Genomic DNA, 13735 nt, shown 5'->3' with positions numbered 1-13735 from the left:
AATACAAGTTTTAATAGCAATAACCGAAACATACCTTTGTACATGAAAGAGCAGGTTCTCAGTAACCTTTAAGACAAGCTCGTCGCATCAGAAAAGACTCGCTTTTGACGTCTGCTTCGCGGGCATTTCACATTGTATGCATAACCATTGCATTTGTACACATGATTTAAATGCATGCTTTTTATCTCCCGAATTCATATAATATAGATAAATAAAGAGAAATAAAAGAGAATAAAGAGAAAGATAAAATAAGGTTATTAACCGGTTAACCGTAAATATTTCTGTTCAGAACGATTAAAGTTGATCTTGTTTTCATTTTTTTGTGTCTGTTCCTGCACAATGTCATTCGTTTCCATTTTTTGTTTTCAGTTCGCTTGTTTTCGTTTGAACCAGTTCAGAGCCCTGATTAAAATATTCTTAAACATACACGGTAAGAGTATATGTTTATATGGGGACATTAGTTGTATTGTACCTTTGTAATTTGCAAAATAGTCTTAAAAAACCAACTTGAAAAAAAATCGGGATAAAAATCGTGAATCGTAATTTCCCCCAAAAAAATTGTGATATGATATTTTTCCATATCGCCCACCCCTAATTGACTTCACATGCAAATCACTTGCGCTTCATCCGCATCTGTTTAATGTGCAGGCTGCAAAACAATTCCAAACAAGTCATGTAGAACAATAAATTGCAAACAGAAATAAAAATAATTTGATTATATGGTTTGGAATTGCATGTTTTATCAGATTATTTAAATTTTTGCGATTATTTTGCATTAAGAATTTTGCATGATCGCAAAAATGTGCATTTTTGCGTTGGATTAAGCGATCGCAGAATCGCGTAAAACTAGGGGGTTTGGCTTATGTTTGTAATGAGGCAACAGACGCATTTAGACTTCTAAATAAAAATATTAATTGCACATTAATGCATCGTGTCATATCACTCAGCCCTTATTGTGATTTTTATGGAGTGAAAGGATGCCGATAAACTTCAGAAACTCATCTGTTTAAGTTAAGGTTCATATTAATTCCTGCCTAATTTTTCATATACTGTACGTCAAAACACAAAATACAATATTACATAAATCTCTGTCGGCCCCTCAAGTTTAAATATAATATAGCTTGTATTTTATCCTCAACACAAAACTTTCATTTAAGTCACTGACACCTTGTACTCATTAGCTAAAATGAACCTCTCTACCACTTCAGTTGAAATGATTATTGTCTAACAAGGAATCTACACAATTTGTTCAAATATTTTTTGACAAATGAAGTATGATAATTTTGCATGTGTTTAATTCAGAGTACATTATGCTGTATGTGTGGGAGTGCATGAGAGCAGGCACAGGTACAAGCCGCAACATCAGAGCGAAGCTTATTAATATTCATGACCATCCCAAATATGGTCAAAACCAAACTTTTACAATGCAGGAAGCATATAAAACTGGATACATTTTGTGCTTACCTAAGCCACACACCTACTAGATATTAGGGAACAATTGAAAATATTGAATCAATGCACTCTATGGCATAGTAATATTGTGTTGTCTATTACAGAAATGTATGTAAACTTGTCACATGCCATTTAGTTTTTTTAACCCCTGTATCTATCAATCTATTATAAATTAGGTTTACAGAATGAAACAAAATTATGGTTTACTAAAACACAGAACTATAAAATATAAACCCAGAGAAGCAAGAAAAATTATTTTCTAACTATATAATGTATACATGAAGGCATGGATCCATCCTGCCTTGTATCAACAATCTAGACTGGTGATGGTGATGTAATGGTGTGGGGTATATTTTCTTGGCACACTTTGGGCCCATTAGTATTAATCGTGTCAACACCACAGCCTACCTGAGTAACGTTGCTGACCATGTCTATCCCTTTATGACCACAGTGTACCCATCTTCTGATGGCTACTTCCAGCAGGATAACGCAACATCATAAAGTGCGAATCCTCTCAGACTGGTTTCTTGAATATGACAATAAGTTCAATGTACTAAAATGGCCTCCACAGTCACCAGATCTCAATCCAATAGAGCACCTTTGGGATGTGGTGGAATGGGAGATTCGCATCATGAATGTGCAGCTGACAAATCTGCAGCAACTGTGTGATGCTATCATGTGAATATGGACCAGAATCTCTGAGGAATAGTATCTTGTTAAATCTATGCCACGAAGAATTAAGGCAGTTCTGAAGGCAAAAGTGGGTCCAGCCCAGTACTAGTAAGGTGTACCTAATAAAGTGGCCTGTATATTAACTGAAGATGTTTCCCATTATGTCATATCCATATAGGTGTATTTCTAGAAAGACACATTTAAGTAACAAAGGCATCCCTATGATGACAAAGCAGCTTGCTCATCAGTCAGTTCATTTCAGAGTGTGATTTGTGCCATTCATGATCTCCTCCTGTTCAATAGCACTTGTGGAATCAGTATTCAGTTTTGATATTTAGTGCTCCCCATCTTTCATTAATGAGCAATGAGATCTCTAAAGCTCATGCTCTCACACTAATCTCACCAGGGACGTCACTGGAGCGGAAAACCAATTCAACAGCCATACATCAGCTTCCACTCTCCCTCGCTTTGCTAACACAATGTCTTGTGTTATTCTAAATGAGAATACATTTCCCTGACACAAATCCCTCTGCTGGAGGATTTGAGGGCCTTTGAGAAACTTCGGCCTTGTGCATCTTTGCTTTTCACTCATTGTATTAGATTAACGGTGTTGCTTCCTGCGCTCTTGTGTTTGACCTTCAGAATAAAATTGGCTTATGCAAATGAGCATGTGGAAATGCGTTCGGTACGTTTATAACCCTACGTAATCAGGACGCTTGGGAGTTTTGAAGACCACGTTGAAGCTGTTTGTGTGCGCGCGCATGTGTCTGTGTGTGTGTGTGTGTGTGTGCATGCTAGGAGCTGGTAAATGTTAATAATGAATTCTGATATGTGATTAATAAGTAAAGAAGCATAAAGCTGTTTGTTTGTTGGTGTGAAGATGAGTGTGATGAAGTGTGATGAGCAGTGAAACTGTGAGGTGGGGTGGAAAACACAGGAGATGCCACTCATTTCCTGCTGTCCCACTTCTCTAAGTCACACGGGACACTGAGCTGCATGACTCGGAATAACACCAGGGAATGACAAAGTTTTTCAGCACAAAGTGAGATATTACAAATACAGATCCACCTGAGAAGATACACTTGCTCTTGTTTTTCTCCACATTTTCTGTAGTTTTCTTTGAATCTGTGTTTTAAGCTTTTCTTAAAACTTTAATGGTTAAAGACTGGTTACATTTTATTACATCTTTATTAATTAAACTATTATTAATTTATATTAATTTATTAATTTTAGAAAATAAGTAAAAAGTGTATATTAATACTATTTAAAATTTTGTTAGCATTCTTTTGCTCAAAAAATCCAGTGATAAGATAAAAGATGAAAAACTTGACAAAAATAAATGAAATGAAAAAAATACCTTTTTATTATCATTTTAGTCTCATTGATAATTAATACAAGACCTTTTTGTTCTGTTAAATCAATCATGAGGCTTATTTAATAGTTTAAATTAGTTTAATTTTCTATTCCATTAGTTTAATTATGTAGCCATATATTTTATTTGAATTTTGCTTTAGTTAGGAATATCACAACTATGCAATTTGGCTAACAAGTAATCGTATGAGAAATAATTGTGTTAATGTATGCCTGCAATTGTCTGTTTTGGAGCTTCTATGATTAATTGTCTGTTTTGTGACCTATAAAGAAATCTAATGGCCAAGTATGAACATTTCCTGTATATAAAACGCATCGTACCAGGCAACAATTTTCCAATCTTCTATTGTCCAATGTTGGTGAGCCTGTGCTAATTGTAGTCTCCGTTTCCTGTTCTTAGCTGACAGGAGTGGCACCCGGTGTGGTCTTCTGCTGCTGTAGCCCATCCGCTTCAAGGTTGGATGTGTTGTGTGTTCAGAGATGCTCTTCTGCATACCTCGGTTGTATTGAGTGGTTATTTGAGTTACTGTTGCCTTTCTATCAGCTGAAAACAGTCTGGCCATTCTCCTCTGACCTCTGGCATCAACAAGGCATTTGTGCCCACAGAACTGCCGCTCACTGGATATTTTTTCTTTTTCAGAGCATTCTCTGTAAACCCTAGAGATTGTTGTGCGTGAAATTCCCAGTAGATCAGCAGTTTCTGAAATACTCAGACCAGCCTGTCTGGCACCAACAATCATGCCACAGTTAAAGTCACTTAAATCACCTTTCTTCCCCATTCTGATGCTCGATTTGAACTGCAGCAGATTGTCTTGACCATGTCTACATGCCTAAATGCATTGAGATGCTGCCATGTGATTGAAATTTACATTAACAAGCAGTTGAGCAGGTGTACCAAATAAAGTGGCCGGTGAGTGAGTTGAAGATTTGAAAGTTATTATAAGTATAGAGAGACACTGTACAACGCAATTTACACAGTCTCTCACTCTGGCGAATTTGGAAGTGAAAGTAAAAGACACGTGTGTTTGGAATGGTGCCTCTGTATTTTGGTTTATGTGGCTATTGTGGTAACTATAGCAATTGCAGCCATCAGAAATAACTGTGATTAGATTAAAGGTGCCGTATACTGCATTAATTCAATAACTTAAGTTATACTCTGATATCTACATAGTAGGTATGTGGATTAGGTAAGTTCATAAAATCTCCAGAAATGGTTTTACAATTTCATTTGATTCGCATAAAACATTTCTAGAATCAGAATGTCCATATTGACCATATTTGGAATGGTAGTGAATATGAATGAGCTGTGCTCTCTCAAAAATTGTAATTGACACGATTCTTAAACGTGCATTTTACACTATGTACACACTTATTCTCAGCAGTCTACATGTGTTAGTTGAAACAGTCACAGCAAATTTCACAATTAACACAAAGATTAACAAAAGATACAGTTAATTAACCCTCAGAGCGCACGTCATCAGCTGCTAAAATTCAAATCTGATGGCGTGCACTGAGGCACAGAAAGAGGTGCACAGTGCTTGTCATAAATCACAATTTATCCATGCTTTCAAACAAATAACATTTATTTAAGGTTTCAGACATTCAAATACACATAACTACAAGCAAAACATACCATTTAAGGTTTGTAAACTACACACAGATGTCTATGGAGATGGCATTATTAATTATTTTTCAATATAACTGGATGATGTGCTTTGTTCACCTAAGATGCACACTGTTTATGTTACTAGAATCTTTTCTTTATCCGTCTCCCAGATAAACAGTTGCTTACATTCATGTATTTCAGAAGAAAATTCTGGATAAACAGATAACGTAAATCCAGCAGCTTGGATCTCTCCTGCAGATGTTGCTAGAAGGGATACAGCTGCAATCGGACGAGAAGTATTCTTAGCTGTATCCCATCTAGACTTCACCGCTATTATGTCAATATAACATAATTTTGTGACACTGTACAACAAATAATGTTTTACATTACCGTGAGGGTTGGGTTTACGGTTGAGGTAGGGGTAGACACTAATACAGTACAATTATGTGTAATTAATTTATAAAATAAATACTTCTTGTTAACTTCTGATCACATCAATCTCTTATAGCAACAATGGAAGCACCCATTACCTGTCATATAACAAATAATATGATCAATATTGAGCTGTTTAAAAGACAAAATATATGTTTTATCACATATTTGGAAATTGAAGTATCAGACATTTTCATTCATTCATTCATTCATTCATTTTCTTTTCGGCTTAGTTCCTTTATTAATCCGGGGTCGCCACAGCGGAATGAACCGCCAACTTGTCCATTTTTACGCAGCGGATGCCCTTCCAGCTGCAACCCATCTCTGGGAAACATCCACACACACACTCATTCACTGTGGACAATTTAGCCTACCCAATTCACCTGTACCGGATGTCTTTGGACTGTGGGGGAAACCGGAGCACCCGGAGGAAACCCACGTGAACGCAGGGAGAACATGCAAACTCCACACAGAAACGCCAACTGACCCAGCCGAGGCCCTAGTATCAGAAATTTCACAACATAATTAGAAAATTTGTCAATACTTACAAAAAAGGGCAAAAAGAAACAAAATAAGACACATAAATAGATCATTGGGGCTGGTGGGTCACATGCTAAACTTGACACGTCACCATAGGAACTTTAGAATGCAATGAATTCTAAGTAACGGTCACAATAAAACTAACGCAGGAGGGTCAGCTGGAGTATTTAAAACTCACGCGTAAAAGGGTTCAACACACTTTACGCCACTTTTGGGTGGGGCTGAATAAATTTATAATCTGTATATCCCGTATTTTGCATTCTGATGACCATCTGAAGCAGGGGTCTCAAACTGCCAGCCCGCGGGCCATTTACAGCCTACCCTACACCTCCCTCCTGCCCGCTACTGTTGTCAAAAATGTAACGAGATTCGGCTTTTGAACCACTATCATTGTTGTGCAGTTGCATCTAGCCACTTGTGGTTTTGACCCGCCACCTAGTCAACATTTAAAGTACTGCATTCAGATTAATTTTACTTTCATTTTCTCTCAATGTGCGGTCGAGTAACACACATGCGTTTTTATTCCATGTGCGTAAGTGGTCTATTTTTACTAAAGCTGTATTTTTGTAAATATTTAAGGGTCATTTGATTACTATCAGTTTTATACCACTTGTATTTTGTTGTACAAACACCTCTTCAAGGCTTACATGTTATGCTGGTGATGTAACAAATATGATCATTTTGCTAATATTCGATTCAAATGGTCTCATTTAATAGATTGTCCTCGTATGCATATTAAGATTTGCATAAAAACTATGTAAATCAGTAAAATTGTACTGCTAGTTGAATTGAACATGTTAAAGTAAATGTGAATATGTACATACTTTTCCCCTCTTTGTTGTAGCTTTACAAAGAAGGATTGATACTGAGAAGAACAATTGACAGTAAAGTCACTTAAGTTACCCAAGTTACCAATTAAGTTACCCAAACTGCTTTCTGCGTTCTTACGCTACTGGGACAATACAATGGGTTGGGACAGAATAATAATTATTATGCCTATTATTTGTTGTGTTTTCATCAGGGATGCACTAATACCATTTTTTTGGAACCGATCCGATCTCGATACCAAAAATCTAAGTATCAGCTGATACAGATCTGATCCCAATTCTGTGCCTTTTTTTAAAAGCCTAATACAGTTTCTATAGTTCTGGTGATAAACTCAAATAATATATCTTCTTTAGTAAAAATAACAGACCTATAGGCATGCTGTATATGTTATATTATGTTATATTAATGACAATCCATATTGCACCCATCAGTTTTACTTTAATTAATTTAATCAACTACTTTAACCACAATGAGCCAGGCTTTACAAACTATTTGCAGCACTTAAAGTATTCCCCTTAGAAGAAAAAACTCAGTTTGAAGGATAAGAGAACAGAAACTTATTGTAAGAATAATCTTACACAGCAGCACACACCACATCTACGCAGCCGGTGCATGAATCGCTAGATGCATTACTGAGACACAGCGCGCAGTGCTCCGGTATCTGCGGTCACTTCCAAAACAGCAGCACAAAGAGAAGAAATCAGTGCATTGAGGATCTGCCCAATGTATTATTGAGCCTTTTCTAATTTAAAGTTTCAGGTACAGTAGGCCTACTTTGTGTGAGAAGAGCAGATAATAACCCTTTCTACTCCAGTGTTGTGAATGCGATCTGCTGAACTAACAAACACAGCGCAATATGATTTAGAAACAACAATGAAGTTTATGTTGCAGGTCAAAATTAACCCATTTAATGCGAAACTAAATGCATTTCTTCACTGATAATTTAAACTAACAGGAACAAATAGTCTTGGAGAAAGTTTTTCAAGTTGTCATGAATGCGTCACGCAGTTTGAATTGTAAATGAATAGAGAATGATTGACAGGCGCAGCAGCAGGAAGCGCTGAAGTGAACATTAATTTAACCACTTAAATATTGTATATACTCTGCATATACTCTGTGGAAGAATCACTCATGTCTGTTGTCCTAAGATTATGTCAAGTTTCCACTTTTTTCTTGTGCTTGAATGTTAAAATGGCCCTCTATGAATAGTCAGTCACTGAAATGGCCCCCCGCCAATTTTAGTTTGAGACCCCTGATCTGAAGAGATGGCTCATGGAGTGAAAAAACAATCTGCGTCTTCTGTTTTCAAAAAAAAAGTCCCACATACAAATTAAGTTTAATATGAACTTAAAAATAACCAAGGGAGGAAAATGACATTGTTGTCTCTATAGGAAACATTGTGGCTTATCTAATGCAGCCTAAGGCATGCATATTAATGATTCCAGAGAATTATTTCTGTCTGTTTTTTGACTTTGATCTTTGGATGACACAGCTGCACCATGGCTGCTCCAGAATGTGACCTAAAGAACATACAAATCCACATGAGTCACGCAACAGTCTGTTTTGTAGTCTGATAGGCCTAGTTTTCACCGGGGTTTTACACTCACAGAATTTACATGAGAACAGGAAAACAATGGTTCCTATAAGGCACCTTTAAATAACCACTAAAGTGTGGCTGGACGGACATTCCTCCGTATAAAACATATGCCAGAGTAATTGGTGGTTCATTATGCTGTGGTGACCCCTGATAAAATCAGAGACTAAGCCAAAGGATAGTGAGTGAACTTTAATAGTCTTTTGTATTTTACTTTTAGTCATTTGAGTGCAAGTTAAGCTCAAATAAAATGTTATTTTCCTCGACAACTATCTGAAATAAAGGATTGCTTTATCAGTTTATGTTAAGTAATAAAAAGGATTGTCATTTTATGGTTTTAGATTAGTACTTGTTTAGATTTTTATTTTTAATTCCTTTGAACTTCATTTCACATAAACCTTTTTATTCCTCATTGTGCAACTGCCCTCTTGGGATTATTTAGCAGTTATGTAAAATGTTAAATCTCTGCACCATTGCCAAAGCCTTGCTGTATAAGTTGCAGGGTTTAACAGGGTTGTTGGAATGGCTGGTATGAAGTCAAACAATGCTATCAGCCCAAGGTCTGTTTGTGCTACCAAGAGGACCAGCTCACTTCCTGTTTCTGACAGATATTCAGATAAAGTTCCCAAAAAAGAAGGGATGGCATTATCAGTATAAAACATATACACACACTCCCTCTGCTGGCTACATGTGCCATTAAAAAAACTACACAGCAGGGGTTTTATAGCCTACTTGAGAAAGTGTAATAATTAATGTACTAGTATTATTTGTGGGTATTTGAAATTTACATGTTTACAATTTAAGCTGGCTGCTTGTACTTTTACTTGAACACATTTCTGAAGAAGAAACCATACTTTTTTTACTCCACATACTTTTTAAACCAAAAAAGTTTATTTATTCATTCATTTTCTTTTCGGCTTACTCCTTTTATTAATCTGGGGTCGCCACAGCAGAATGAACCGCCAACTTATCCAGCATATGTTTTACACAGCGGATGCCCTTCCAGCTGCAACCTATCACTGGGAAACATCCATACACACTCATTCACACACATAAACTACAGACAATTTACAGTAGCTTACACAACCAAAAAAAGTTGCAGTAGCATATTTAAATGTTATTTTATTCTCATTAAATATGGATACCAGACAATCAAATGCATGGTTGAGATGTGGTGTTTGTGTGTGTTTAAAAAGCATTGTTTCAGCATGCCATACAGCTATTGACAAAATGAAGAGAACACAAAAAAAGTGTAGTTTGTCAGCATTTATGATTTATAGCTTTATGTTTGATTAAAACATACATTTTTTGAGTTTTCTTCCAAAAATATTGTTTAAAAATGGTCATTTAGACCATAATATTTGCTTATGACAAAAATGAACAAAAAGCTGCATTGTTTTCAGTCACTTTTTCCTTTATTCTTACAAATGCCCCCAAAGTGATTAAGGAACAGTCTATGTTAAAATAGTTGTAAAGCACACTTTGCAATATTACTAGAAGTGGATCAACAGTATTTTATTTATATATTGACTATTGTATAGTGACATAAATTGGACAGAGTAGGGCTATATTTTTGTCCTCCACTATGCTGCATTTTAATTGTTGTATGTACACACTACAGTAACTGACAAAAGTCTTGTCGTTGATCCCAGTTGTAAGAGCAACAAATAATAACTTGACTTGTAGTTGATGATTTGGAAAAGTGGCAGAAGGTACATTTTTCTGATGAATCGTCTGTTGAACTGCATCCCAATCATCACAAATGCTGCAGAAGACCTATTAGAACCCGCATGGACCCAAGATTCTCACAGAAATCAATCAAGTTTGGTGAAGTTGGGGTTACATTCAGTATGGGGGCGTGCGAGAGATCTGCAGAGTGGATGGTAATATCAGCAGCCTGAGCTATCAAGACATTTGTGCTGCCCATTCCATTACAAACCATAGGAGAGGGAAAATTCTTCAGCAGGATAGCGCTCCTTCTCATAGTTCAGCTTCACATCAAAGTTCCTGAAAGCAAAGAACGACAAGGTGCTCCAGGATTGGCCAGCCCAGTCACCAGACATGAACATTATTGAGCATGTCTGGGTTAAGATGGAGGAGGCATTGATGATGAATCCAGAAAATCTTGATGAACTCTGGAAGTCCTGCAAGAACGCTTTCTTTGCCATTCCAGATGACTTTATTAATAAGTTATTCGAGTCACTGCAGAGTTGTATAGAACTCATGGGAGTCATACACAATATTAATTCTTTTTCCACTGCACCATGACATGACTTTACTGTCTATACTGTACATTATTTCTGACCTTACTGTCTTAATTAAAGGATTAAAAATCAAGCCATGATCATATTTTATTTTGGTAAAATAGGTGTAATCTAGAGGTATTTGCCTTTCATATAAGCCACTTCTGATACCAAATGATCAACTAGAAGTCAAATTATTATTTGTTGTTCCTAAAACTTGAATACTCGACAAGACTTTTGTCAGATAGTGTAGATAGATCCAAGTATAAATGTTTTTGACCTTTGGTATTGCATTTTTTGTTTTTCCTTTTTTACCTAAACCAATACAGTATACATAATATATAGTATATATAATACAAAACAGTATATAAAAATACATACTAGCCTTTTAAAGCTGTACATATTTACTTTTTAATCAAGTATTTTTGCCCACATATAATTGAGGCAAATTTTCACAAATTTTGGGTCAAGTTTCTTCCACTCATTTTTATTACATTTCTTACTTCTGTACAGTATATAATTATACTTGAAAGTAAAATTTTCTTTTGATGTTTATTACAGAAGTCAAGCCTGTAGTGTTTCTCCAACACGGTCTTCTGGCTGCTGGAAGTAACTGGGTGACAAACCTGCCCAACAACAGTCTGGGTTTCATTTTAGCTGATGCTGGATTTGACGTGTGGATCGGAAACAGTCGTGGGAACACCTGGTCCTGCAAACACGTCAGCCTTGACCCTAAACAGAAAGAATACTGGAAGTTCAGGTATACAAAAATAACATTTTTATGAAAGTGGTGTGTAATATTCAACAGATTTAAAGGCACAGTATGTAATTTCACCACTAGAGGGTGTGTATTTAAAACAAACAAAGGTGTAGTTTGATAACATTGTGTTCATTGATAAGCTAAACTATTCAAAACTTATATGAAGCAGAGCAAGGCTGCAATTAAAGGGTGGTTTAATTGAGGCAATTGTCATGCACATTTTTTCATGCGCAGTACTGAACTGTCTATTGTAAGTTATGAGAAGAAAACTTTATAAATTACTGTACTAGCAATTATTGGCTAATTAAGATTACATTTAACAGTTTAAATGAATTATTTTCTGTAGTAATCAGTGCTGTTGAACTATTAATTGAATTTACATAATACAGTGTAATACTGTAAATACTGTACGTGTGCTCTGGATATTAATATGTTTAAATATACACACATATACTATATATAAAATACCAAAAAATATACAAAAGAAATATTTTTCAAAACTACAATAAATTATGACAAAGCTTTTTTTTTCTTTTTTGATACATGAATGGTTTAGATTAGATGAGCAGCATATATTTGAAATAGTAATCTTTTGTAACATTATATTACACACCTTTACTATCACTTTTAAAGTGAACTGTAAACAGTAATTGCATATTTAATTATGATTTATATTTCATTTATTTCCTCTTTGGAAATGATTTCTTTGAAATGATAGTTCTCCCTCAAACCCTAGCATTGTTCTTATTATTGTCTTGAAAACTTTTGGTATTTCCTCCAGGACATGCAAATCTCATACTTATTTTGGGAATTCTCTGTTGAGTTAATGATGTACCTTCCAGAATCCTGAACCGTAAATCTGTTTTTCTCTTTGTGTGTCTGTGTGTGTGTGCGTGTGCGTGTGCGTGTGTGTGTGTCTGTCTCAGTCATGATGAAATGGCTAAAAAGGATCTTCCTGCAGTAATAAACTTCATTACAAAAATGACTGGCCAGGAACAAATCTTTTACGTGGGCCATTCCCAGGGAACAACAATAGGTATCACCCATTCTCTAACCATGTGTTATTTTGATCGATCACAATGTGACTCTGGATTGGTATTCATCAAATCAATCGTCTAGACCAGGGCTATTTAATTAGTTTGTCACAGGGGCCAGTTCATCAAAAGCATCCCAAATGAGGGGTCGGAGAGATATGACTTGCAATATGAGTGATGACACAACAGCATATAAGAGCCCATATGTCATATTTTTGCTCCTTAAGACACCCACGTTGGCTTTTTCTACATAACACGTTAATATGTTGTATTATGAAACTACATAACATCAGTGCATTATACAATAGGTTTTTTTAACAAACATATTCAAATGTTGTATTTCAAAGCACAACAAAACCAGTGCATTGCTTAAATAGGCTTATTCTACATTCAGACACAATTATATGTTATGTTTTAAACTGCATAACAATTAGGCATGCAACCAGGGCCGGCGCGTCCATAGAGGCGACCTAGGCGGCAGAATTGAGAGGGCGGTGTCAGCGACACCTCCCCCACCTGACACCACACTCCCACCCTCCCTGGTATTCGATTTCATCCGCGACACCACCCCCAACCCGGTCCTCACTTTGCTAACGGGTCACTTACGTTTTCACCTTCGTGTTGAGGGCGGCGTGATCGTCCTTTGCCTAGAGCGGCAGTTCAGCTTACTCCGGCCCTGGATGCAACAGTTAAAGATTTTGGTTGTACAATAATATAGTCTGAAGAATAATCATGGTTTCACGGTTATCACCATTATTTTACATTTATTAAATTTAAAACATCACTAGTTTAGAAAATAACAAAAAAACTGCTTATATTTTAAAGTGTTGTTTATTGCTGCTGAGTAACAAAATACAGCATAAAATATTAATAAAAAAAACAGACAATAGTCCAAACATTTCCATTTGGACTTAAAAATAAATGGAAAAAAATTTTGGATTTAAACATGAGTGACAATTTTACAATGAAAATAAATGACAGAACAATAAATGAATAAATAAAAATGAGAATAAAAATAGTATTTGTCTAATGTTAACTTAAGCTATATTTTAGCCAAGTATTTAAATTAACTGTTGTTATTATCTGCGTTCAAACATAATCAATTTAATAATTTGTAATAAATTATGAACTTGCGTGCAGAAAAGACGCAATATGTGAACGACCTGCTGCTATAGTTAATCCAGTGTGCGTGCGTATTAGCCT

The 13735-nt window shown here is 35.8% G+C and overlaps 1 protein-coding gene across 1 annotated transcript in view; it reads left to right on the top strand.

The window, feature by feature from the left end:
* The window catches only part of lipf (lipase, gastric), a 35576-nt gene that overhangs the window by 10311 nt on the left and 11530 nt on the right, over positions 1-13735 (top strand). Inside the window, exons 4-5 of the mRNA XM_056469392.1 lie at positions 11300-11498; positions 12425-12534. Of these exons, the coding sequence (XP_056325367.1) occupies positions 11300-11498; positions 12425-12534 (309 nt within the window). The remainder of the gene's footprint in view (positions 1-11299; positions 11499-12424; positions 12535-13735) is intronic.

Source organism: Danio aesculapii, chromosome 12 (genome assembly GCF_903798145.1).
Source record: "Danio aesculapii chromosome 12, fDanAes4.1, whole genome shotgun sequence".
NCBI lineage: Eukaryota > Metazoa > Chordata > Actinopteri > Cypriniformes > Danionidae > Danio > Danio aesculapii.
Note: the sequence above shows the minus strand (reverse complement) of the source record. Positions and strands in the feature narration are given on the sequence as shown.